This window comes from Hylobates moloch, unplaced genomic scaffold (genome assembly GCF_009828535.3).
Source record: "Hylobates moloch isolate HMO894 unplaced genomic scaffold, HMol_V3 SCAFFOLD_10, whole genome shotgun sequence".
Lineage (NCBI taxonomy): Eukaryota > Metazoa > Chordata > Mammalia > Primates > Hylobatidae > Hylobates > Hylobates moloch.
In genome coordinates, this window is record NW_026652285.1 from 33,088,593 (window position 1) to 33,113,359 (window position 24,767).

A 24,767-nucleotide genomic window follows, 5' to 3' on the forward strand; every position below is an offset into this window, starting at 1 on the left:
TTTGTTTTTTAAGACGAAGTCTCACTCTGTCACCCAGGCTGGAGTGCAGTGGTGCAATCTTGGCTCACTGCAACCTCTGCCTCCCAGGTTCAAGCGATTCTCCTGCCTCAGTCTCCTGAGTAGCTGGGATTACAGGTGCCCGCCACCACGCCTGGCTAATTTTTTGTATTTTTAGTAGAGACGGGTTGGCCAGGCTGGTCTCGAACTCCTGATCCACCCACCTCGGCCTCCCAAAGTGCTGGGATTTACAGGCGTGAGCCACCACGCGCGGCCAAAGTACTGTTTTTTGATATGAGTGAGTACGTCTCTAAGAACAATAACTAAATGTGGAACTGTGAGGTCAAGTCTATATGCATTTGTAATTTTAATTGATACTGCTAAAATGGAAACCCAGCTCACAGAAAAGTGGAGCTGCCCTGGGAAAGGGATGGAAGCCTTGAGCTTTGTGCTCTGGTACCTGTTCTGCAGCCTCTGAGACACCTCTGTAGACCTGGGCTTCTTCTGGTACAGATTGAAAACCACTGGTCTTTGGGATAGAGAAACAATAATTACTGCTGGGTTTTTAAATTTCAGGTAATTACACTAAATGAGAGTACATTAAGATGAGAATGGGTTTTAATACTTTGCTATAAAAATATAAAACCCTGGGTGAGCTTTTTAAAATCACAGTGGTAGTTGGTTTTACTTCTACTTACTGGTAATAAAACCGTTCGAAGAGAGAGTTATTGTTCTCATTCCTGGAGTCATTATTGACTTGTTTGATCCTGAGAGTGTACTTTTGAATATACCTTACTCGGTTCCATTCCCTATAAAGTCAAATGAATAATATCTCTGAGTTAAGTGTACTTTTTTATTTTAAATTTCTGTGAAGTGATTTTTTAAGTTGTAACAATATCTGTGATTCCATTGCTATTGAAGTACTGCCCTGGAGGAGAGCTGTTTGACTATATAATTTCCCAGGATCGCCTGTCAGAAGAGGAGACCCGGGTTGTCTTCCGTCAGATAGTATCTGCTGTTGCTTATGTGCATAGCCAGGGCTATGCTCACAGGGACCTCAAGCCAGTAAGTGACTGCATCACAGTTAGATGCTCACCTTCAGCATCATTTACCTGTTATTTTTAGGTTTACAAATGATCTGTTTAGGAATCTATCTTAGGTTTGCTTTTTTTTGTTGTTGTTGCTCCAGTCATACCTATCAGATTTCTTTTTTCCTCTTACTTTTTTTTTTTTTGGAGGTGGTGTCTCTGTCACCCAGGCTAGAGTGCAGTGGTGTGATCTCGGCTTACTGAGACCTCCGCCTCCCGGATTCAAGCAGTTCTCCTGCCTCAGCCTTCTGAGTAGCTGAGATTACAGGCACAGGCCGCCATGCCCGGCTAATTTTTGTATTTTTAGTAGAGATGGGGTTTCACCATGTTGGTCAGTCTGGTCTTTTTTTTGGAGACAGAGTCTTACTCTGTCGCCCAGGCTGGAGTGCAGTGGTGCGATCTCAGCTCACTGCAATCTCCACCTCCTGGGTTCACGCCATTCTCCTGCCTCAGCCTCCGGAGTAGCTGGGACTACAGCCGCCCGCCACAACACCCGGCTAATTTTTTGTATTTTTTAGTAGAGATGGGGTTTCACCGTGTTAGCCAGGATGGTCTCAATCTCCTGATCTTGTGATCTGCCCACCTCGGCCTCCCAAAGTGCTGGGATTACAGGCGTGAGCCACCGCGCCCGGCCAGGCCAGTCTGGTCTTGAACTCCTGACCTCAGGTGATCCACCTGCCTTGGCTTTCCAAAGTGCTGGGATTGCAGGCGTGACCCACTATACCCAGCCTTTTTTCCTCTTTCTTTTGACTTCTGGAAGGTGTTATTTTTATTTTTATTTTTCTGTTGTTCAGACAGGAGTGCAGTGGTGCAATTTTGGCTCACTGCAGCCTTGACCTCCAGGGCTCAAGTGATCCACACACCCCAGCCTCTTAAGTAGCTGGGAGTTCAGGTGTACACAACCCTGCCTGACTAATTTTTTAGTTATTTATGGAGACAGGGTTTCACCATGTTGCCCAGGCTGGTCTTGAACTCCTGACCTCAAGCTATCCTTTCACCCTGGCCTCCCAAAGTGCTGGGATTACAGGTATGAGCCACCACTCCTGGCCTTGGTAGGCTTTTTGGATGCATTTATGAGCATTCTGTGTATCTGTCAATTGTGTGTGACTTTACAAATGTCTTGTTTTTTTTTTTTTTTTTTAAGCAAGATCTCACTCTGTCACCCAGGCTGGAGTGCAGTGGCATGATCAGGGCTCACTGTAGCCTCAACCTCCTAGGCTCAAGTGATTCTCCCACCTTAGCCTCCCAAGTAGCTGGGGCTACAGGCGTATGCCACCATGCCTAGCTAATTTTCTGTATTTTTATTTTATATATGTATGTATTTATTTATTTATTTTTATTTTTTTTTTGAGACTGAGCCTTGCTCTGTTACCCAGGCTGGAGTGCAGTGGTGCAATCTTGGCTCACTGCAACCTCTGCCTCTCAGGTTCAAGTGATCCTCCTGCCTTAGCCTCCTGAGTAGCTGGAATTAGAGGTGCCTGCCTCCACTCCCGGCTAATTTTTGTATTTTTAGTAGGCCTGGGGTTTTGCCATGTTGGCCAGGCTGGTCTCAAACTCCTGACCTCAAGTGATGGGCCTGCCTTGGCCTCCCAAAGTGCTGGGATTACAGGTGTGAGCCAGGGCACCTGGCCGGAAACTATCTTTTTCCATCTATTTATACTGAACTCATCGATTTGAACTCACTCTTTTGATTTAAATTTGCTTTTGGCACAAATTGTGTTTGCTTGTAGTTGACCCTCAGAACACCAGGGAGAAAATAGGAGAAAATGGTTTATGCTAGTGAGTCTTGTGGGGAAGTGATAGAGTAATCGCCCAGGCTGGAGTGCAGTGGTGTGATCTCTGCTCACTGCAAGTTCTGCCTCCCAGGTTCACGCTGTTCTCCTGCCTCAGCCTCCCGAGTAGCTGGGACTACAGATGCCTGCCACCACGCTTGGCTAATTTTTTTTTTGTATTTTTAGTAGAGACGGGGTTTCACTGTGTTAGCCAGGATGGTCCTGATCTTCTGACCTCGTGATCCGCCCGCCTAGGCCTCCCAAAGTGCTGGGATTACAGGCGTGAGCCACTGTGCCCGGCCCTTTTTTTTTTTTTTTTGAGATGGAGTTTCGCTCTTGTTGCCCAGGCTGGAGTGCAATGGCACTATCTTGGCTCACCCCAACCCCCGCCTCCCGGGCTCAAGCAGTTCTTTTGCCTCAACCTCCCAAGTAGCTGGGATTACAGGCATGCGCCACCATGCTCGGCTAATTTTGTATTTTTAGTAGAGACGGGGTTTCTCCATGTTGGTCAGGCTGGTCTGGAACTCCTGACCTCAGGTGATGTGCCTGCCTCAGCCTCCCAAAGTGCTGGGATTACAGGCATGAGCCATCGTGCCCAGTCCTTCTTTTCCCTTATATATTTCTTGTCATTTCATTAGTTTCTAGTCATTTTCAGTTTGTTGTACCCAGACTTTTTAACAGAAACAACCTTAAATCATTTTTACTCATTTTAATTAATTTGTTTATTTTTAAAAAATGAGACCAGGTCTTGCTGTGTTGCCCAGGCTGATCTTGTACACCTGGGCTCAAATAGTCCTCTCCGTCTGCCTTCAGAGTGCTGGGATTACAGGCATGAGCTGCCACACCCAGCCTTAAATCATTTTTAGAAATGGCTAGAGGTGGGATGTGATATAAGGAAGTCAGTATACAGTTATCAAAATATCTTTGTTTTCCCAGGAAAATTTGCTGTTTGATGAATATCATAAATTAAAGCTGATTGACTTTGGTCTCTGTGCAAAACCCAAGGTAAGTGCAGAAATAAGATGCATCTATGTTCTTTGTAAATGCATTTATTTCTTAGTGTGTGATTTCGTCCTGACTTCCACTTAGTCTTTATTGAGCTTGGTTGCATCCATTGAGAAGACTGTTAAATTTCATCCCTGGTATGGGTAGTTTTTGTAAGTTCTCTAGATGATCATAACATGCAATCAAGATTGAGAGTCACTGCCCTAGTTCTAGGATTGGTCCTGCTGAAGACTCCATGGGTATGCCGTGAGAATTTGCAGTGCAGAGGTGACTTGAGGCTATTACAGCAAGAATGCTGACTTGACCGGTGCTTGCAGTTTGAGTAGATTGCCACTAGATGATGCCTTTGTTTGTTTAGATAAAAGTTGAGTATTTAGTGCAAATCTGTTATCCAAATGGTTCTATAACTAACAATTAGTTACATTTTGAGAAACAATCCACTTTCCTTTTAAAAGAAGGAAAAAGCCCATATGCACTTCTAAATTTATAACTGTTATATATTTCCTTAATTTGCATTCCATGGTTACATATTGGTGTTCTCCAGCATAACTTCTCTTTGAGGTGACTTTGAACTTTCTGGCTCTGCTGTCTGCAGCAGATCTCCTGTGTGGCTGCCTGTTGGAGGCTTCCTCTGGAGTTCTCTAATCATGGTACTCACAATCTCTAAAATGAGCTGTCTACACTCATTAAGAATGTTGAAATTGCAGATTTGTCTCAGGCTTTTGTAATCCCATGACTGTTTCCTGCTCTGATCAGAATTAGCTAGGTGCAAAGGGAAGCAGATTTTGCCCCTTTGGCAGAATGTCTGATTCTTTCTGATTCTTCTCTCCTTCCTGTGGCTCTTCAGAAACTATCAGTGGAGCCTTTTTTCTGGGAGCCACATGCTAGAAGGCAGGTTTTTTTTTTTCATTGACAGACATATAAAGAGAAAACATACTTTGAACAGATAAACTGGTTTAAGTTGTTCTCCATGGGAGGCAGTGGAGAAGGTTTGTGACAGACCCTGTGAGCCTTCATTTGTGGCTGCCACGGATTACCCACATAGACACCATCTAAGGAAAGCGGGGTTGCCTGGGAGAGGATTGCCTCGGCCTTCTTCCGAGGAGCGCACTCCTGGGCATGTTGTTTCAGGTGTAAATGACATCTCACAATTCACAAATCCTTTGCCAGCTGTAAGAACTCTACACAGCTGTTGGACTGTAGCTTTGTTTTCATTATGTCTTGGTATTTCTGTGGGAGGGCAGAGGAGGATGAGCAGATTACTCATTTTAGCAGATCTGGAAGCTAAGGGAGCGATTTGTCTTATAACTGCATCTAGAAAACAGACTTTCAAGGCACTGTTCTATGTAACATATTGCTTTTTTCCCTTTAAGAAAATAGAGCTCTTCTGTATTTGTAAAGATTTCATACTGGAGATAAGGTCCAGTAAATAAATTCCCCCCCCCACCCGGGATACTTGGGGATGGAAAGACGTGGATGCTTGGATATATGCTAGGCTTACTTATGTATGTGGGCATTTAGGGAAGTATGAACCTGATTTGACTGAGCTAAGGGGAAAGGATTTGTTTATGCCAGGTTGTAGTGGTGTTGGGAATCCAGAGAAGCAGAGACCACACGTGCATGCACACATGTATACAGAGTATTGTGTTGGCTGCAGAAATCCTTCATTATGTGGGGTGGTTTTTCATCTAGCTTCTCTTTGCTTGTGCTCAAATAATTTTTATCGGCCAGGCGTGGTGGCTCATTGCCTGTAATCCCAGCACTTTGGGAGGCTGAGGCGGGTGGATCACCTGAAGTCTGGAGTTCAAGACTAGCCTGGCCAACATGGCAAAACCCTGTCTATACCAAAAATACAAAAATTAGTTGGGCATGGTGGCACACTGCGTGCCTGTAATCCCAGCTACTCTGGAGGCTGAGGCAGGAGAATCACTTGAACCCAGGAGGCAGAGGTTGCAGTGAGCCGAGATTGCGCCATTGCACTCCAGCCTGGGTGACAGAGTGAGACTCCGTCTCAAAAAAAAAAAAAGAATGTTTATCAAGGTTTAATTCTCTTAAGGGTTGTAATTAATAAGTTTCAGTTTTATCTTATTGGCAGGGTAACAAGGATTACCATCTACAGACATGCTGTGGGAGTCTGGCTTATGCAGCACCTGAACTAATACAAGGCAAATCATATCTTGGATCAGAGGTAATTATTCATTGATTAATTCATTATATAATCAACAGACATTTATATTGGTCACCTGTAGTGAGTCAGGCACTGGTCATTGGGGATATAATGATGAAGTAAAAAATAATCTTGTAAATCCAAGAGTTCAGTCTGTTTGGAGAGTGAGACATGATTACTTATAAATGAAATTAATAACTTGCAATAAATATAGTAACATATAATATACTTATGAAGCAGGGATATTTCTGGTGTCCTTGTTGTGGCTGCTTTTGTATTAAATAGTGCCATAGTTTGGACTGGTTAGTCTAGCTGGATAGAACAAAAGACCAAGGTTCCAGGCTCAGTTTCAGAGATGCTAGTTAGCACAGAGAAAACCTATGCTTCGTCCATCCAGAGCTGACTCTCCAAGGTCAGCAGCCCTGTGTAGGAGTCCAGGCTGAGAAGGAGTGGGCTTTGTCTGATTTATATTTGCTGTATCTCAAATTATCAAATTAGTCAGCTCCTCCCATTCTCTGGAGTACTAGTTTTGCTGATGTGAGTGTCATAAGATTAAAAAAACACTTCAGTTGTGAAAAGCTCAGAAAGTGCTCAGTTAGACAGGTTTCCTATTTCAGGACATGTCCAAATCTTTTTTTGTTTCGTTTTGTTTTTTTTTTTTGAGACGGAGTCTCGCTCTGTCACCCAGGCTGGAGTACAGTGGCGCGATCTTGGCTCACTGCAACCTCCGCCTCCTGGGTTCAAGCGATTCTCCGTCTTCAGCATCCCAAGTAGCTGGGATTACAGGCAACTGCCATCACGTTCGGCTAATTTTTATATTTTTAGTAGAGACGGGTTTCACCATGTTGGCTAAGCTGGTCTCAAACTCCTGACCTCAAATAATTCACCCACCTCAGCCTCCCAATTATAGGCATGAGCCACTGTGCCCAGCCTCCAAATCTTTTTTTTTTTTGGAGACGGAGTCTCACTCTGTTGCCCAGGCTGGAGTGCAGTGGCACAATCTGCTCACTACAAGCTCTGCCTCCTGGGTTCACGCCATTCTCCTGCCTCAGCCTCCCGAGTAGCTGGGACTACACGCGCCCACCACCATGCCCGGCTACTTTTTTTTTGTATTTTTAGTAGAGACGGGGTTTCACCGTGTTAGCCAGGATGGTCTCGATCTGCTGACCTCGTGATCCGCCCGCCTCGGCCTCCCAAAGTGCTGGGATTACAGGAGTGAGCCACCGTGCCCGGCCTGGCCTCCAAATCTTTAGTGTGCTCTTGTACAGTGTGATCCTTCATGGAAGGAACACAGATAGCAGCTGGTCCTGATTTTATTTGCCTATGGGATCCACTTTTGATGGAGAGCATCTTTTGGAACTAGTATAAGGAACTTTGGGAATACCAGGTTACTGCATAACATGAGAAGATGGGAACTGTTTTTGGTGACTTTTTATTTTGATATAATCTCTAACTTACTACAAGATAGTACAAGAATAGAATGAGGAACTTTGGTATGTCTTTTACTCAAATTCATTTATTTACATTTTTCCTTATTTGCTTTATCATTCTCTATGTTTATATATATGCATATTTTTTTTGAATCATTTGAGAGTTAGCTAGAAACATCGTATCCTTTTATTACTCAATACTTCTATATATATTTTTCCTAAAAGCAAAGACCTTTTGTTTTATAACCACACTTTAGTATCAAAATTTAACATTGATACAATTTAATTCATAATTCATATTCAAATGGTATTAATTGTACCAATAATGTCCTTTATAGTTTTACTTTCCCCCCAGTCTAGGATATGGTGCAGGATGCATTTAGTTATTGCATTTAGTTATTGTGTCTCTTTAGTCCCTTTTAGTCTGGAAGACTTCCTTAGGCTTTCTTTATTTTTTTTTTTGATCTCAGCATTTTTGAGGAAGCCAGTTATTTAGTAGAATGTACATCAATTTGAATTTATTTGATGTTTCCTTGTGATTAGATTCAGGTTATGTATTTTTGGCAGAAATACCACAGAAATGATGTTGTAGCCTTCTTAGTGCATTATAGGAAAGGGACCAAATGTTTTCTGAACGTTTATCATAGTCCTGGAATCATGCTGGATACTTTTTATTTTTAATCGTGGTAAAATACACATAACATAAAATTTACCATCCTAACTGTTTTAAAATGTATAGTTTAGTAGTACTGAAATATAATCACATTGTTGTGCAGCCGATCTCCAGAGTTCTTTTAATTTTGCAAAACTGAAACTTTATACCTGTTAAACAGTTCTTCATTTCTGCCTACCCTATTCCCCTGGCAACTACCCTTCTGCTTTCTGTCTCTATGAATTTGACTAATCTAGGAACCTCATGTAAATGGAATCATACAATATTTGTCTTTTTTTGACTGGCTTATTTCACTTAACATAATGTCCTCAAGGTTCATTCATGTTGTAGCATGTGTCAGAATTTCCTTTCTTTATAAGGCTGAATAATATTTCATTGTATGTATATACCACATTTTGTTTATTCATTCATCCATTGGTAGATACTTAAATTGCTTCCACCTTTGGCTCCTGTGAATAATGTTGATAGGAATATGAGTGTACAAGTATCTCTTTCAGATCCTGCTTTCAATTCTTTTGGGTATGTATTCAGAAGCAGAGTTGCTGGATCATATTGTAATTCTATTTTTAATATTTTGTGGAATCTCCATACTGTTTTCCATAGTGAGTGCACCATCTTACATTTCCACCAACAGTGTACAGGAGTTTCACATGGGCTGGGCGCGGTGGCTCATGCCTGTAATCCCAGCACTTTGGGAGACTGAGGTGGGTGGATCATGAGGTTAGGAGTTTGAGACCAGACTGGCGAACATGGTGAATCCCTGTCTCTATTAAAAATATAAAAATTAGCCAGGCATGGTGATGCGCACCTGTAATCCCAGCTACTTGGGGGTTGAGGCAGGAGAATCGCTTGAACCTGGGAGGCAGAGGTTGCAGTGAGCCGAGATTGTACCATTGCACTCCAGCCTGGGTGATGGAGCAAGACTGTCTTAAAAAAAAAAAAAAAAAAAAAGAATTTCACATGCTGGATACCTTTAATAATTTTCAATTAAGCTCTACAGACTTTTTTTTTTTTTGAGACGGAGTTTTGCTCTTGTTGACCATGACCAGGCTGGAGTGCAATGGCATGATCTTGGCTCACCTCAACCTCAGCCTCCTGGGTTCAAGCAATTCTCCTGCCTCAGCCTCCCGAGTAGCTGGGATTACAGGCATGTGCCACCATGCTTGGCTAATTTTGTATTTTTAGTAGAGACAGGATTTCTCCATGTTGGTCAGGCTGGTCTCGAACTCCCGACCCCAGGTGATCTGTCTGCCTTGGCCTCCCAAAGTGTTGGGATTACAGGCATGAGCCACCACGCCTGGCCACAGACATCCTTTTAAGTGAATACTGTTACCCTATCCCATAAGATAAAGAAGATGAAGAAACTGAGGCTCAGAAATTTGGTGCCTTTGTGGGGTCACACAGCTGGTGACTGAGTGGGATTTGAGTGGAGTGAGGTACTGTTTCCACTATTCCATTTAGTTTCCCAGAAGGAGTGATAATCGTATGCCTGATCTCACAAGATTCCTAGAAGTGATGAGAGTCTGCTGATTTAAGTGTATCTGGGTTTTTCCTATGTAATTTTAAATTGTTTTCCTGTCCGTGTTAGTTCAACTTCCTATCCTTCTCAGAGTGTCTAAAGGATAGTGGACTGAGGAGTCATTTGAGATACTTACTAAATGATGCAGAGCTCAGGGTGGTAACTCCCTCAGAGATTTTGGTTTCGTTTTCTGAGATGAGACTTTAAGAATCTTCATTTAAAATACTAATAAAATAGTTGATTCTGATGTTCCGGTCCTGATCGTGCTTTAAGGACATGTTCCATTGTAAATATCTCTAATTTCTTCAGTAATTTTTCATGGGAAATGGTTTCAGTTCTCTCTTCCTCCCAATTATTTTATTATCTTTTTTTTTTTGAGACGGAGTCTCGCTCTGTCACCCAGGCTGGAGTGCAGTGGCGCAATCTCGGCTCACTGCAAGCTCCGCCTCCCGGGTTCACGCCATTCTCCTGCCTCAGCCTCTCCGGGTAGCTGGGACTACAGGCGCCCGCCACCACGCCCGGCTAATTTTTTGTATTTTTAGTAGAGACGGGGTTTCACCGTGGTCTCGATCTCCTGACCTCGTGATCCGCCCGCCTCGGCCTCCCAAAGTGCTGGGATTACAAGCGTGAGCCACCGCGCCCGGCCAATCTTTTTTTTTTTTTTTTTTAAGACAGGGTCTCACTCTGTCTCCCAGGCTGGAGTGCAGTGGCATGACTATGGCTCACAGTAGCCTTTACCTCTTAGACTCAAGCAGTCCTCCCACCTCAGCCTCCCAAGTAGCTAGGACTACAGGTGTGCACTACCACACCTGGCTAATTTTTTAAATTTCTTTGTAGAGATAGGGTCTTGCTGTGTTTCTGGGGCTGTGAACTCCTGGGCCCAAGTGATCCTCCCGCCTTGGCCTCCCAAAGTGCTGGGAGCCAGTTATTTTTTCATGTCAACTGGTAGTTTATGGATTTACTTGCATTTGCTTTGGTTTATGATTTTAGTTAATTTATTCTCATATTCAATTCAAAACAGCGAAGTAAAGGTACTTTGAGTTAACTGAAAAATATTTTTTTCTGAGGCCGGGCGCGGTGGCTCACGCTTGTAATCCCAGCACTTTGGGAGGCCGAGGCGGGCGGATCACGAGGTCAGGAGATCGAGACCACAAGAAAACCCTCTACTAAAAAAAAAAATTACCGGGCTGGTGGCGGCCTGTATCCCACTACCGGAGAGGCTGAGGCAGGAGAAGGCTGAACCGGAGGCGGACTTCATGACCGAGATTGCCCACTGCACTCACCTGGCGACAGACGAGACCCTCAAATTTTTTTCTGCTTTTTTTTCCTCTAATAAGTGTTGGTAACACTATGGAGATGTTATTATCATTTTATTCCTCTTTAAGTTTAACCCTAGACGTAATCTTTCTGTTGACTTCTTGTGTGTTTTTTTGTTTTTTGAGACGGAGTTTCACTCTTGTTGCCCAGGCTGGAGTGCAATGGTGTGATCTTGGCTCACTGCAACTTCTGCCTCCCGAGTTCAAGTGATTCTCCTCCCGAATTGCTGGAATTACAGGCATGTACCACCCCGCCTGGCAAATTTTGTATTTTTAGTAGAGACGGGGTTTCTTCATGTTGGTCAGGCTGGTCTCGAACTCCCAACCTCAGGTGATCTGCCCGCCTCGGCTTCCCAAAGTGTTAGGATTACGGGCCTGGGTCACCGCGCCCAGTCTTTTTTTTTTTTTTTTGAGACGAAGTCTCGCTCTGGTTCCCCAGGCTGGAGTGTGGTGGTGCAATCTCGGCTCACTGCAACCTCTGCCTCCCGGGTTCAGGCGATTCTCATTCCTTAGCCTTCCAAGTAGCTGGGATTACAGGCACATGCCACCACACCCTGCTAATTTTTGTATTTTTAGTAGAGACAGGGTTTGACTCAACCCTGGTGGGATTGAGTGGGAGTGGGAGGACTGCTTGAGTCCAACAGGACCAGTGTTGGCCAGGCTGGTCTTGAACTCCTGACCTCAGGTGATCCACCCACCTCGGCCTCCCAAAGTGCTGGGATTACAGGCATGAGCCACCATGCCCGACCTTTTTTTTTTGAGACAGGGTCTCACTCTTGTCACTCAGGCTGGAGTGCAGTGGTGTGATCTTGGCTCACTGCAACCTCAGCCTCCCGAGTTCAAGCTATTCTCCTGCCTCAGCCTCCCGAATTGCTGGAATTATAGGCATGTACCACCCCACCTGGCAAATTTTGTATTTTTAGTAGAGACGGGGTTTCTCCATGTTGGTCAGGCTGGTCTGGAACTCCCAACCTCAGGTGATCTGCCCGCCTTGGCTTCCCAAAGTGTTAGGATTATGGGCATGAGCCACAGCGCCCAGTGTTTTTTTTTTTTTTTTTTTTTTGAGGCGAAGTCTTGCTCTTGTCCCCCAGGCTGGAGTGCAATGACCTCCTGAGTAGCTGGAATTACAGACATGCACCACCACACCTGGCTAATTTTTTTTAATCTTTTTAGTAGAGACAGGGTTTCACCATGTTGGCCCTGCTGGTCTTGAACTCCCTACTTCAGGTGATCTGCCTACCTCGCTTCCCAAAGTGTGGATTACAGGCATGAGCCACTATGTAGTTCACTCTTTCCTGTGCAACCTCTTTGCTTTGAATTTTTTTTTTGAGACAGAGTCGCGCTCTGTTTCCCACGCTGGAGTGCCATGGTGTGATCTCAGCTCACTTCAACCTCTACCTCCCGGGTTCAAGCGATTCTTCTGCCTCAGCCTCCCATGTAGCTGGTATCACAGGTGTCTACTACCACACCCAGCCAAATTTTGTATTTTTAGTAGAGATGGGGTTTCACCATGTTGACCAGGCTGGTCTTGAACTCCTGACCTCAGGTGGGAGGAGGCCCATTTCGGCCTCCCAAAGTGCTGGGATTATAGGCGTGAGCCACTGCACCCAATCTGCTTTGAATTTAATACCATGAATGAGTGTCATGCCATCGTGTCTCAATTTATAGATTAAATATTTGACATCTCTGAGGCATAAATGGTCAATTTCTGACCTCCTGCAACTTGGAAGAGTAATCAGGTGTTTGCTTCAAAGCAAATTATTCACTTGAGACATCATAGTAGAGTCCTAATAATTTGATATGATTTGGTAGACAGGACTAGGGGTTAGATTTGGCTTATCTAGTATAAGTACTACCCAGATATGTGATGCTGCTCAAGTTATTTTAACTGTTTTGTCTTTCCTTTCTTTGTTTTCTTCCTTCCTTTCCTTCTATCTCCTTTTTCTTTTTTTCCTCTTAAAACTTTCCTAAGCCTGGGAGGCAAATGTTGCAGTGAGCTGAGATTGTGCTACTGCACTCCAGCCTAGGCAATAGTGAGACCCTGTCTCCAAAAAAAAAAAAAAAACTTTCTAAGGCTCAAATGAGAGTAAGAGCTGTGACTTCTCCTCAGCTAATGGTGGCATCATTACTGACTAAGGCCAAATACTGCTTGAATAAATAGTTACTGCTTAGGACTCATGGGACACATGGATATCACATATAAAGGTTAAGCTCTTTTCTGGGATTTTGAGATTTGTAGGACTATTTGTGCTGGTAGGCTAATTTCTAGTCTCTCTCTCTCTCTCTGTGTGTGTGTATATATATATATATATATATATGTGTGTGTGTGTGTGTATATATATATTTGAGATTTGTAGGACTATTTGTGCTGGTAGGCTAATTTCTAGTCTCTATATGTATATATAACATACATATGTATATATGTATGTATGTATATATGTAATATATGTATACATGTATGCATATATGTATATATGTACATATATACATATATAATAAATAATATATATAAATAAAAAAATATATATTTTTAGATGGAGTTTCACTGTGTTGCCCAGGCTGGAGTACAGTGGCGTGATCTTGGCTCACTGCAACCTCCGCCTCTTGGATTCGAGCGATTCTCCTGCCTCAGCCTCCCGAGTAGCTGGGACTGTGGGCATGCGCCACCATGCTGGCTAATTTTTGTAGTTTTAGGAGAGACGGGGTTTCACCATGTTGGCCAGGCTAATCTCGAACTCCTGACCTCAGGTGATCCGCCTGTCTTGGCCTCCCAAAGTGCTGGGATTACATGCATGAGCCACTAGGCCCGGCCACCTCTACATTTGAAAAGTCAATCATTGAACTTTATTAAAGTTCTCTACATAGAATTTTATAGTACAGCTTAGTCATACTTGCTAATTATCAATAAATTTTAAGACATCCTCATGCCTGTTTACATAATCTTCATATGTAACCTAAACCTTCAGTAGCACTGTAGAATTGTCTCATCTTATCATGTCCAATCCAGCCCAGCCTACTGGAAATTTTTTTCTGTTAAGTGTTAGAGTCCAGCTGGAGGAGAGTGCATTAAATTGGAAGTCAAGAGGCCTTCCTGGGTGGCCTCCAATTGACTGGGTGACTTTAGACAAGCCTCCTTAGCTTCAGGTTCTCTGACTATAGAATAAGCAGGTTGAAGTGGTTGATATCTGAGTTCTTTTTTAGCTTTGTGACAATTCTATGATTTTATCAAGAGTCCTACCATTCTGAAATATGTTTAAATTTTTGTTTCAGTAATTTTTCTTTTTCCTTCTTTCAGGCAGATGTTTGGAGCATGGGCATACTGTTATATGTTCTTATGTGTGGATTTCTACCATTTGATGATGATAATGTAATGGCTTTATACAAGAAGATTATGGTGAGTATTACAAGGCATAGAATTTCCATGTAGAACTTTTCTATACTGAATAGTATATGCTTTCATTCATAAATGTACAAAAACAGGCAAAAAAGTTATTCTCTGCTGTTAGAAGTCAAAATCATAGTTATTCTTTGGGAGTGGTTAAGGAGTGGGCTTCTGTTCTGTTTCTTAATCTGGGAGTTGGCTACATTTGTATACAGTAGTTCCCCCTTGTCAGCGGTTTTGCTTTCTGTGGTCTTAGTTGCCCATGATCAACTGCGGTCTGAAAATTGGTGAGTTTATGTAATACAGTAAGATATTTTGAGAGAAAGAGGCACATTCAGGCCGGGTGCCTGTAATCCTAGCACTTTGGGAGGCTGAGGCTGGCAGATCACGAGGTCAGGAGATCGAGACCATCCTGGCTAACACGGTGAAACCCCGTCTCTACTAAAAATACAAAAAATTAGCCGGGCATGGTGGCGGGCGCCTGTAGTCCCAGCTACTCGGGAGGCTGAGGCAGGAGAATGGGGTGAACCCAGGAGGTGGAGCTTGCAGAGCCGAGATTACGCCACTGCACTCCAGCCTGGGCTACAGAGCAAGACTCTGTCTCAAAAAAAAAAGGCACATTCACACAACATATTTAACAGTATATTGTTATAATTATTCTATTTTATTATGTTATTGTTAACCTCTTATTCTACCTAATGTATAAATTAAACTTTATCAAACCTGTGTGTGTATATATATATAGAAAGAAACATAGCACATATAGGGTTCATTACTATCTGTGGTTTCTGGCATCCATGGGTGTCTTGGAAAGTATTACCTGCTGATAAGGGGGACTACAGTATTCAGTTTTTAAAAACTCATTGAGGTGTACTCTGATGATATACAAACTTTTTTTTTTTTTGGAGACAGAGTTTTGCTCTTGTTGCCCAGGCTAGAGTGCAATGGCGTGATCTTGGCTTACCGCAACCTCTGCTTCCCAGGTTCAAGTGATTCTCCTGCCTCAGCCTCCCTAGTAGCTGGGATTACAGGCATGTGCCACCATGCCCGGCTAATTTTTTGTATTTTTAGTAGAGTCGGGGTTTCTCCATGTTGGTCAGGCTGGTCTCGAATTCCCAACCTCAGGTGATCCGCCTGCCTCGGCCTCCCAAAGTGCTGGGATTACAGGCATGAGCCACTGCGCCCGGCCCAATATATAAACTTCTATGCATATACTTCCTCAATGAAAAGCATAACAAAATAAAAACAGAATGCTGTGTCAAATCACATTTTCCTTTTGACTTATAAGAACCTCCTCTTTTCTTTTTTTGGAAGATAAAATTTTGGCTTCAGGTTATAATTAAACCACAATTGAGATCACCTACTGTATGCTTTGTTAAAATCCTATATATCAGAGACAGAGAGTAGATAAGTTGTTGCTTGGGGTTAGGGGTGGAGAGTGACTGCCTGTGAGTATGGGTTTTCTTTTTGGGATGATGAAAACATTCTGGAATTAGAAAGAGGTGATGATTACACAACTTTGTGAATATACTAAAATCTACACTTTAAAAGGGTGAATATTATGGTATGTGAGTTATGTTCAGTTAAAAAATCAGAAAAAAATCACAGGAAGGAATATAGGAAAATTATTTTAAAGAATTAATATTTCAAAGCAAACTAACAAAAGAAGACATGTAAAGAGGAAGAAAGAACATCTTGTGTTCCATAGCAAACTGAGGTCAGACTAGCAGAGCAGCTTCTCTGAATGCTTCACTCTCTTTCTTCTTCTTTTTTTTTTTTGAGATAAGGTCTTGCTCTGTCACCCAGGCTGAAGTGCAGGAGTGCGATCATGGCTCACTGTAGCCTTGACCCCCTGGGCTCAAGTGGTCGTCCCACCTCAACCTCCCAACGAGCTGGGACCACAGGCACTGCACCACTGCACCCGGCTAATTAAAAAAAATTTTTTTGTAGAGATAGGATCTTCCCTATGTTACCCAGGCTGGTCTCAAACTCCTGCACTCAAGTGATCCTCCCACCTCAGCCTTGCAAAGCGCTGAGATTACAGGTGTGAGCTACTGTGCCCAGCCTTCTGAATGCTTCTTGAATCCAATTCTGTTTAACAAATATTTCCTGAATTTCTGCTTTATGTAAGATGCTGAAAGGCATAGAAAAGATCTATGAAAATTTATTATTGTCCACCAGGGCCTGATTTCTTGTTGGAGACAGGTATAAGCTATCTAAAAATGGCAAAGGGTGAGGAATGCCATATTATAACAGAGTGTAAATGAAGTTAATATAGGAGTTGGGGTGGCTCTGGGAGGGCATCTTAGAGGAAGTGAGGTTTGAGCAGGTCTTTAAAAGAAGGGTAGAAGTGTTTCAGAAAGGGATGTGGGCAAGAGCATTCCTGATAGTACAGATAGTATGAGCAAAGGCATAGAGGTGGGAGAGACGTGGGGAAGAATAGGCAGTTTTTTGTAGCTGGACCATTGGATCTCTAACAATTAGATGAGGAGACTACCTAAAGCAACTCTCACTTCTAGGAAGTAGCATACAGTGTTGAAAGTGGTAGACCCAGTTGGCTTGTTGCCCACTCTATAGAACACCAAGTCTAAGGACACTGAGTTCAATCTTCAACTTTTATTTGACTTATAGTTTTTTTCCTGTATCCCACCTTGGAAGATTCTTTAAAGTTGATTCCCAAGCTTCAGAGAATAGCTTTGGGAAGAGATGGAATTGCAATAGTTCCAACTCCTTGAAGACTGAGGAGCTCTGATTCTGCAGGATCAAAGAGAAGCAGTGTGAGCAGTAGCTATTAACACCGCTTTGGGGACCCATGTGTGTCCAGGCTTCTCCTTGTGAAGGGGAGATAAATGAGGCAGTGGGCTGGAGGCCGGCCTCCTAGAGCCTGCTGCTGTAGCCAAGACAGCTTGTTTTCCTCCTGTCCCTTCTTGAGCCTTCTTGAACTTTGCTGGGTAGCGCTCGTTGCTTTGGCTTCTGCGTGCTGACTGTGGCAGCAGTTCCTGACTCCGTAGAACCATACCTAACTGCATCAGCATCAGGATACAGGGGAGAGTAGGGTTAGGATCTTTTTGTGGCTTTAGCTCCAGTCAACAGAAGTGGTCTTTGGGCAGCTCAGTAACATTTATCCAGTTATACTTTTACAAAATATTAGGTTGGCCTCTTGAATTCTTCCCTCTTTTTGCTACTCTTTAAAGTAGGGCTGTGTTTTTTATTCTGAAATAATTGTATTCTAGTATAGGTTGAGTATTCCTAATCTGAAAATCCAAAATTTGAAATGCTCCAAAATTTCACACTTTTTGAGTGCTGAGATGATGCTCAAAGGAAATGCTTACTGGAGCATTTCAGGTTTTGGATTTTCGGATTTGGGATATTCAGTCAGTAAGCGTATAATGCACATATTCCAAAGCCTGAAATCTGAAACACTTCTGTTCCCAAGCATTTGGGTAAGGGATACTCAGCTTGTATTATAAGCTGCTGGGATATTTTACCCTATTCTTGTTTTGGGAACTCCATCCCAAAGAAATAAGCTGGCAGATTTCTCCAAAGTGAACTAGAATTGAATCTGCTAGCTGGTGTAACACGGAATATTACACCTCCTAGACTTCTAGAAAGACTATGTGGAAACAGATAATGGTAGAATTTCACTGTTGGAAAGCACCTGGGAAATCATGTTTTCTGACCCTTGTTGCTTGTTTTATATTTAATCCTCACTAAAATGTCTCCTTCCTTGGCTATGTCCATGTACTCTCTCTCGGTGGGGGAAGTTAGCTAATGGATTTAGTTCTTCCTAACCCTAGTTGCACATTAGAATCGCTTGGGGTGCTTTAAAGAGTATTGGTTCCACCCCAGAGCAATTAAATCAGAATATCATTGATGTTGTTGAAATTCAGAATCTTCAGAATCTCTACTTTCTATCTGTGGACTTTGGTAAATTATTTAGCCTCTCTGTGTCTTAGTTTCTTTGTCTGTAAAAATGGATGAAATAACACGACATAGGGTTGTTGTGAAGATTAAATGAGTTAATCCATGAAAAGCATTTAGAGTGGTGCTCAATAAATGTAGCTATTTTTTTTTTTTTTTTTTTTTTTTTGAGACAGCGTCTTGCGCTGTCACCCAGGCTAGAGTGCAGTGGTTAGATTTGGCTCACTGCACCCTCCACCTCCCAGGTTCAAGCAGTTCTTCTGCCTCGGCCTCCCAAGTAGCTGAGACTACAGGTGGGCACCACTATGCCTGGCTAATTTTTGTATTTTTAGTAGAGACGGGGTTTCACCATATTGGTCAGGCTGGTCTTGAACTCCTTACCTCGTGATCTGCCCGCCTCTGCCTCCCAAAGTGCTGGGATTATAGGTGTGAGGCACTGCGCCTGGCTGCTATTATTGTTTTATTTTTGTTTGTTTGTTTTGTTTTTTTTCTGTGACAGAGCGAGACTGGAGTGTAATGGCGCCAGGCTGGAGTGCAATGGCGCCATCTTAGCTCATTGCAACCTCTGTCTGCCTCCTCAGTTCAAGCGATTCTCTTGCCTCAGCCTCCTGAGTAGCTGGGATTACAATCATGCGCCACTGTGCCTGGCTAATTTTTGTAGTTTTAGAAGAGAAGGGGTTTTGCCATGTTGGCCAAGCTGGTCTCGAACTCCTGACCTCAAGTGATCCACCACCTTGGCCTTCCAAAATGCTGGGATTACAGGCATGAGCCACCATATCTGGCAATTATTTTTGAGACAAAGCCTTGCTCTGTTGCCCAGGCTGGAGTGCAGTGGCGCCATCTTGGCTCACTGCAAGCTCTGCCTCCTGGGTTCAAGCAATTCTCCTGCCTCAGCCTCCCAAGTAGCTGGGATTACAGGCAAGTGCCACCAAGCTCAGCTAATTCTGTATGTTTAGTAGAGATGAGGTTTCACCATGTTGGCCAGGCTGGTCTCGAACTCCTGACCTCAAGTGATCCTCCTGCCTTGGCCTCCCAAAGAGGCTGGGATTACATGCATTTCTAAATGAGATTTGCCTGTATTTTGTCCAGGACTTAAAATTGGCTCAAAAATTAATGTGTACTTTTTTTGGAACTATCTTTGTACATTTGGTTTTGGTTTCATGATTTGTATTAGCCCCATAAAGTTACATTGGGGAGTATTCTTTCTTTTACTTTTCTTGGGGAGAGCTTAACAATTTTTTTGTGGATGTTTTGTAGAATGTGCTTGGAAGTTCAACTCCACCTGTGCCTTCTTTATGGAAAGATTTTTAACTAACATATAACATTTAACTAACATAGATCATAACATTTCATTTGAAGCTCTCTAGTGGCCTCTTTCTCATCTCAAGTACAAGCCAGCGTTTGCCCTGTGTGCTGTGGGTTTTCCCCTGTGTAATGTGGCCTCCCATCACCTCACTGCCCTCGTGGTCTACTCCCTGCCTCACTTGTGCCACCCACATTGTCCTCCTTTTTGTTTCTTTTTTCCCTTTTTTCTGGAACATGCTAAGGTGTGCCTGCCTCAGGGCATTTGTACTTACCCTTTCACCTGAAATGGTTTTCTCCAGGAGAGATGCTTTGTTCCCTTCCTTCTTTCAGGTCTCTGTTCAAATGTTCTCTAATCAGAAACACAACCACTTGTTTATGTGTTCATTTGTTTGTTCATTTACTCATTTATTTGATGTCATTTCACCTTAGGGAGGAGTAAAATAGTTACCAAACACCTAATATGTGCCAGGCACTTTTCTAGATGTGTGGGATATATCTGTGAATAAAACAGATGAAAGATCCCTGTCCTCGTGGAGTTTATCTTCTAGTAGTGGGGTTATAAAGACAATAAGCATAACAAGTAAATTTTACTAAAAGATGATATGTACTTTGGAAAAGAGAAAAAAATTGAGTAGGATAAAGAGGAATCAGCCAGGCGCGGTGGCTCACGCCTGTAATCCCAGCACTTTGGGAGGCTGAGGCGGGCGGATCACGAGGTCAGGAGATCGAGACCATCCTGGCTAACACGGTGAAACCCCGTCTCTACTAAAAATACAAAAAATTAGCCGGGCGCAGTGGCGGGCTCCTGTAGTCCCAGCTACTCGGGAGGCTGAGGCAGGAGAATGGCATGAACCCGGGAAGCGGAGCTTGCAATGAGCCGAGTGGCGTAAACCCGGGAGGCGGAGCTTGCAGCGAGCCGAGATCGCGCCACGGCACTCTGGCCTGGGAGAAAGAGCAAGACTCCATCTCAAAAAAAAAAAAAAAAAAAAAGAGAGAGGAATCAGGAGTACAGATGGGGGAGTTGTGGAGGAAAGGGCCAGTAGGTTGCATGATTAAATAAGGTGGTCAGGATAAACTTCATGGAGGTGAGATGTAAGGAGACTTGAAGGATGTGAGAGTGTCAAGTGGATATCTAGGAGAAAAATATTTCCAGCAGAGGGAACAGCTAGAGCAAAGACTGGGAGGTAGGAACATGCCTGGTGTTGTCAAAGGAGGGCAAGAGGGCCAGTGCAGCTTGAGTTTAGTAAGTGAGGAGGGCAGTAGGAAAGGAAACCTCGGGAACAGGAGGTCAAGCTGCTTTGGGCTGGGTAGGCTCTCGTAAGGACTTTGGCATTTTTTCTACGTGAAATCGGGAGCCATTGGAGGCTTTTGAGGACATGATTTGGTTTAGTTTTTAACAGGATCACACTGGCTGCTATGTGGAGATGACTATAGGAAGTGAAGAAGAGAACCAGGGCATCTGGTCAGGAGGGTATTGTAATGATTCAGATAAGAGATGGTGGCAGTGGAGGTGGTAAAAAGTGGGTAGATACTAGATGTCTTTTTTTTTTTTGAGACAGAGTCTCGCCCTGTCGCCCAGGCTGGAGTGCAGTGGTGTGATCTTGGCTCACTGCAACCTCCACCTCCTGGATTCAAGTGATTCTCCTGCCTCAGCCTCCTGAGTAGCTAGGATTATAGGTCCTTGCTACCATGCGTGGCTAAGTTTTGTAGTTTTAATAGAGATGGGGTTTCGCCATATTGGCCAGGTTGGTCTTGAACTCCTGACTCAGGTGATTCACCTGCCTCGGCCTCCCAAGGTGCTGGGATTACAGGTGTGAGCCACTGCTTCTGGCCTGGATGTCTTTTTAAAAAAATTATTTTTGTATTAACAAAATTAAAAGTAAAAGTAGACCTGTATATACAAAGGGTAAAGTAAAATTGACCCTTTGTATATACAGGTCTATGAATTCTAACACATACATAGATTCATATAACCATTGCCACAGTCAGAATGTAGAACAGTCTGGATGTCTTTTGAAGGCGTAGCTAACATGATTTGTGGATGGACTGGATGAGGGGAGTAACCTGAGTAGCTAGAAAGTTGGAAAATTATTAAAGGTATCTAGCATGTGAAACTTTTTTTTTTTTTTTTTTTTAAGGCAGAGTCTTACTTTGTCACCCAGGCTGGAGTGCAGTAGTGTGATCTCGGCTCACTGCAACCTCTGCCTCCCAGGTTCAAGCGATTCTCCTGCCTCGGCCTCCTGAGTAGCTGGGATTATAGGCTCCCACCACCGCGCCTAGCTAATTTTTGTAGTTTTAGCAGAGATGGGGGTTTTACCATGTTGGACAGGCTTGTCTCGAACTCCTGACCTTAGGTGATCAGCCTGCCTCAGCCTCCCAAGTGTTGGGATTACAGGCGTGAGCCACTGCGCCTGGCCATAAAACCTGTTTCTTAGAGGCAATCATTGCTATCACGTTTATCAGATTTTTATGTGTTTTTTTTCAGACATTAGCCTGCATATGTAAGGAATTATATATTTATATATTTTCTCTTTCTGCTACCCACTTCCCAGGTTTTTTTTTTTTTTTTTTTTTACACAGATGGTAGCATACCATAAACACTGTTCTGCACTTTGTTTTCCTTCCTTAGCAGTGTGTCTTGGAAATCATAGCACTTCATACCCACCTCAGAGCCTCTTCATTCTTTTTATGACTGCATAGAATTGCATTGTATGTATGTACCATAATTTATTTAACCAGTCCTAGGTTAATGGACATTTAAGTAATTTCCAAGTAGTCATTTGTACATTGTGAATATAATAAATCTGTAAGAAAATTTCTAGAACAGTTGTTGGGTCAAAGGTATGTGAATTAGTAATTTTGATAGATATTGCCAAATTGCTTCCCAGTAAAGTCCTATTGGTTTATGCAACTACCAACAGTAGCATAATAATGCCAGTTTCTCCATACCCCCCCACCAATACAGTGTATCACTGTTTTTGATTGTTATGTTTAAGACTTATTTTTGCTCTGCAGGAATTTTTATTTTTTATTTAGTGAAATTCATCAATCTTTCTTTCTTTTTTTTTTTTTAGAGACAGGGTCTTGCTCTGTCACCCAGGCTGGAGTGCAGTGGTGCAGTCATAGCTCACTGCAACCTCAGTCTCCTGGGCTCAAGTGATCCTCCAGCCTCAGCCTCCTGAGTAGCTGGAACTACAGGCGTGCGCTACCACACTTGGCTAATATTTTTTGTAGAGATAAGGTCTCGATATATTGCTGAGGCTTGTCTCTGGCCTCCAGTGGTCCTCCCACCTTGGCCTCTCAAAATGTTGGGATTATAGGCATTTGCCACTGTGCTCAGCCTGTCATTTTTTTATTGTCATATTTGGAAGGGCTTTTTGACTTTATTTTTTAAAATATCCGTGTTTTCTTCTAGTGTTTTTATGGTTTCACTTTTTAAAAGTGTTTAAATGTTTGATTCATCTAGAATTTGCTTTAGTATGTTTTCTTGACTTTAAACATCATTAAAAAAAAAAACCTGTAGAGAATTGCTTTCATATTCTGGATTCTGGATTTTAAAGATCTAATTATATAGGCCACGTGTGGTGGCTCATGCCTGTAATCCCAGCACTTTGGGGGGCTGAGGCAGGGGCATGGCTTGAGGCCAGAAGTTTGAGACCAGCCTGGGCAACATCGTGAGACTCTGTCTCTACAAAAAATAAAAAAAAAATTAGCTGGGCATGGTGGCATTTGTCTTTAGTCCTAGCTACTCAGGAGACTGAGGTGGGAGGATTGCTTGAGCCTAGGAGTTCAACGCTGCAGTGAGCTATGATTGCACCATTGCATTCCAGCCCAGGCCATAGACTCCATGTCTTTAAAAAAAAAAAAAAAAAAAAAAAAAGAAGGCCAGGCCCGGTGGCTCACACCTGTAATCCCAGCACTTTGGGAAGCTGAGGTGGGCAGATCACTTGAGGCCAAGAGTAGCTTGGCCAACATGGTGAAACCCCATCTCTACTAAAAATACAAGAATTTTCTGGTTGTGGTGGTGCATGCCTGTAATCCCAGCTACTTTGGAGGCTGAGGCATGAGAATCATTTGAACCTGGGAGGCAGAGGTTGCAGTGAGCTGAGATTGCGCCACTGCACTCCAGCCTGGGTGACAGACAGAGACTCCTTCTAAAAAAAAAAAAAAAAAAGAAAAAGAAAATTGAATCGTGATGGCAACGTAGCCATATATACTTAAGATTTGAGGTTCATTTTTAACAATAGTGTATGTAAGTCCTTATTTAAAATAGTCTTGCTAATTTCAAGTTTTGCAGACAACTTTTAAAATCTAATTAGGTATTTTTTTAACTTTGTGTTTTGGTTGATATACTAAAAGTAGAAGTGTCAGCTCCATTACTGTTTGCTTGTATTCATAGTCTTCAATCTGTGGTTTCTTTGCAAGAGTCTTGAGCCACTTGTCTATTCAATGAGGATTTAGCTTCATTAAACCGTATACTATAATCTGTAAATCCATTTAACTGTGCTCCTGTAAAGCACAGTGCTTTGCAATACCATTCTTTCTTAAGAGTGTTTCATAGTGTATCGCTTCTCGGCCTTTTGGCTAAGATCAAGTGTAAGAGTGTTTCATAGTGTAGATTATATAGGGACTAGTGAGCGTACCAGTGCCAATCCATGTACTAAATATTAACAAAGCTCAATTTCTTATTTATTAGATAGAAAATGAATATAAATAGAAGTCCTAATATACTCTTTCCACACCTCGGTGATCATCTTGCATATCCTCTGTGGTACACATGCCCCAGCTTTGAAGACCGCCAATCAAGAATGAGTGAATGGTCAACTCTTAAGTTTTTTTTTTTTTTTGAGATGGAGTCTCTCTCTGTTGTCCAGGCTGGAGTGCAGTGGCACGATCTCAGCTCACTGCAACCTCCGCCTCCCAGGTTCAAGCAATTCTCCTGCCTCAGCCTCCCAAGTAGCTGGGATTACAGGCATGTACCACCACACCTGGCTAATTTTTGTATTTTTAGTAGAGACAGTGTTTCACCATGTTGGTTGGGCTGGTCTTGAACTCCTGACCTCAAATGATTCACCTGTCTCAGCCTCTCAAAGTGCTGGGATTACAGGCATGAGCCACTGTGCCTGGCCTAACTCTACGTATTCTTTAGGCAGTCCCTTGATAAATATAATACCTCTCAGCCAGGTTATTGA

The 24,767-nt window shown here is 42.9% G+C and overlaps 1 protein-coding gene across 4 annotated transcripts in view; it reads left to right on the forward strand.

Annotated features, from left to right (window-relative positions):
- MELK (maternal embryonic leucine zipper kinase) overlaps nt 1–24,767 on the forward strand; it is a 104,997-nt gene that overhangs the window by 21,926 nt on the left and 58,304 nt on the right. The window contains exons 5-8 of one of the 4 annotated variants that reach the window (XM_032164167.2): nt 919–1,062; nt 3,794–3,862; nt 5,958–6,050; nt 14,263–14,361. In XM_032164167.2, coding sequence (XP_032020058.1) covers nt 919–1,062; nt 3,794–3,862; nt 5,958–6,050; nt 14,263–14,361 — 405 coding nt within the window. The remainder of the gene's footprint in view (nt 1–918; nt 1,063–3,793; nt 3,863–5,957; nt 6,051–14,262; nt 14,362–24,767) is intronic. The other 3 variants (XM_032164168.2, XM_032164169.2, XM_058445894.1) reach the window with 3 other exon arrangements.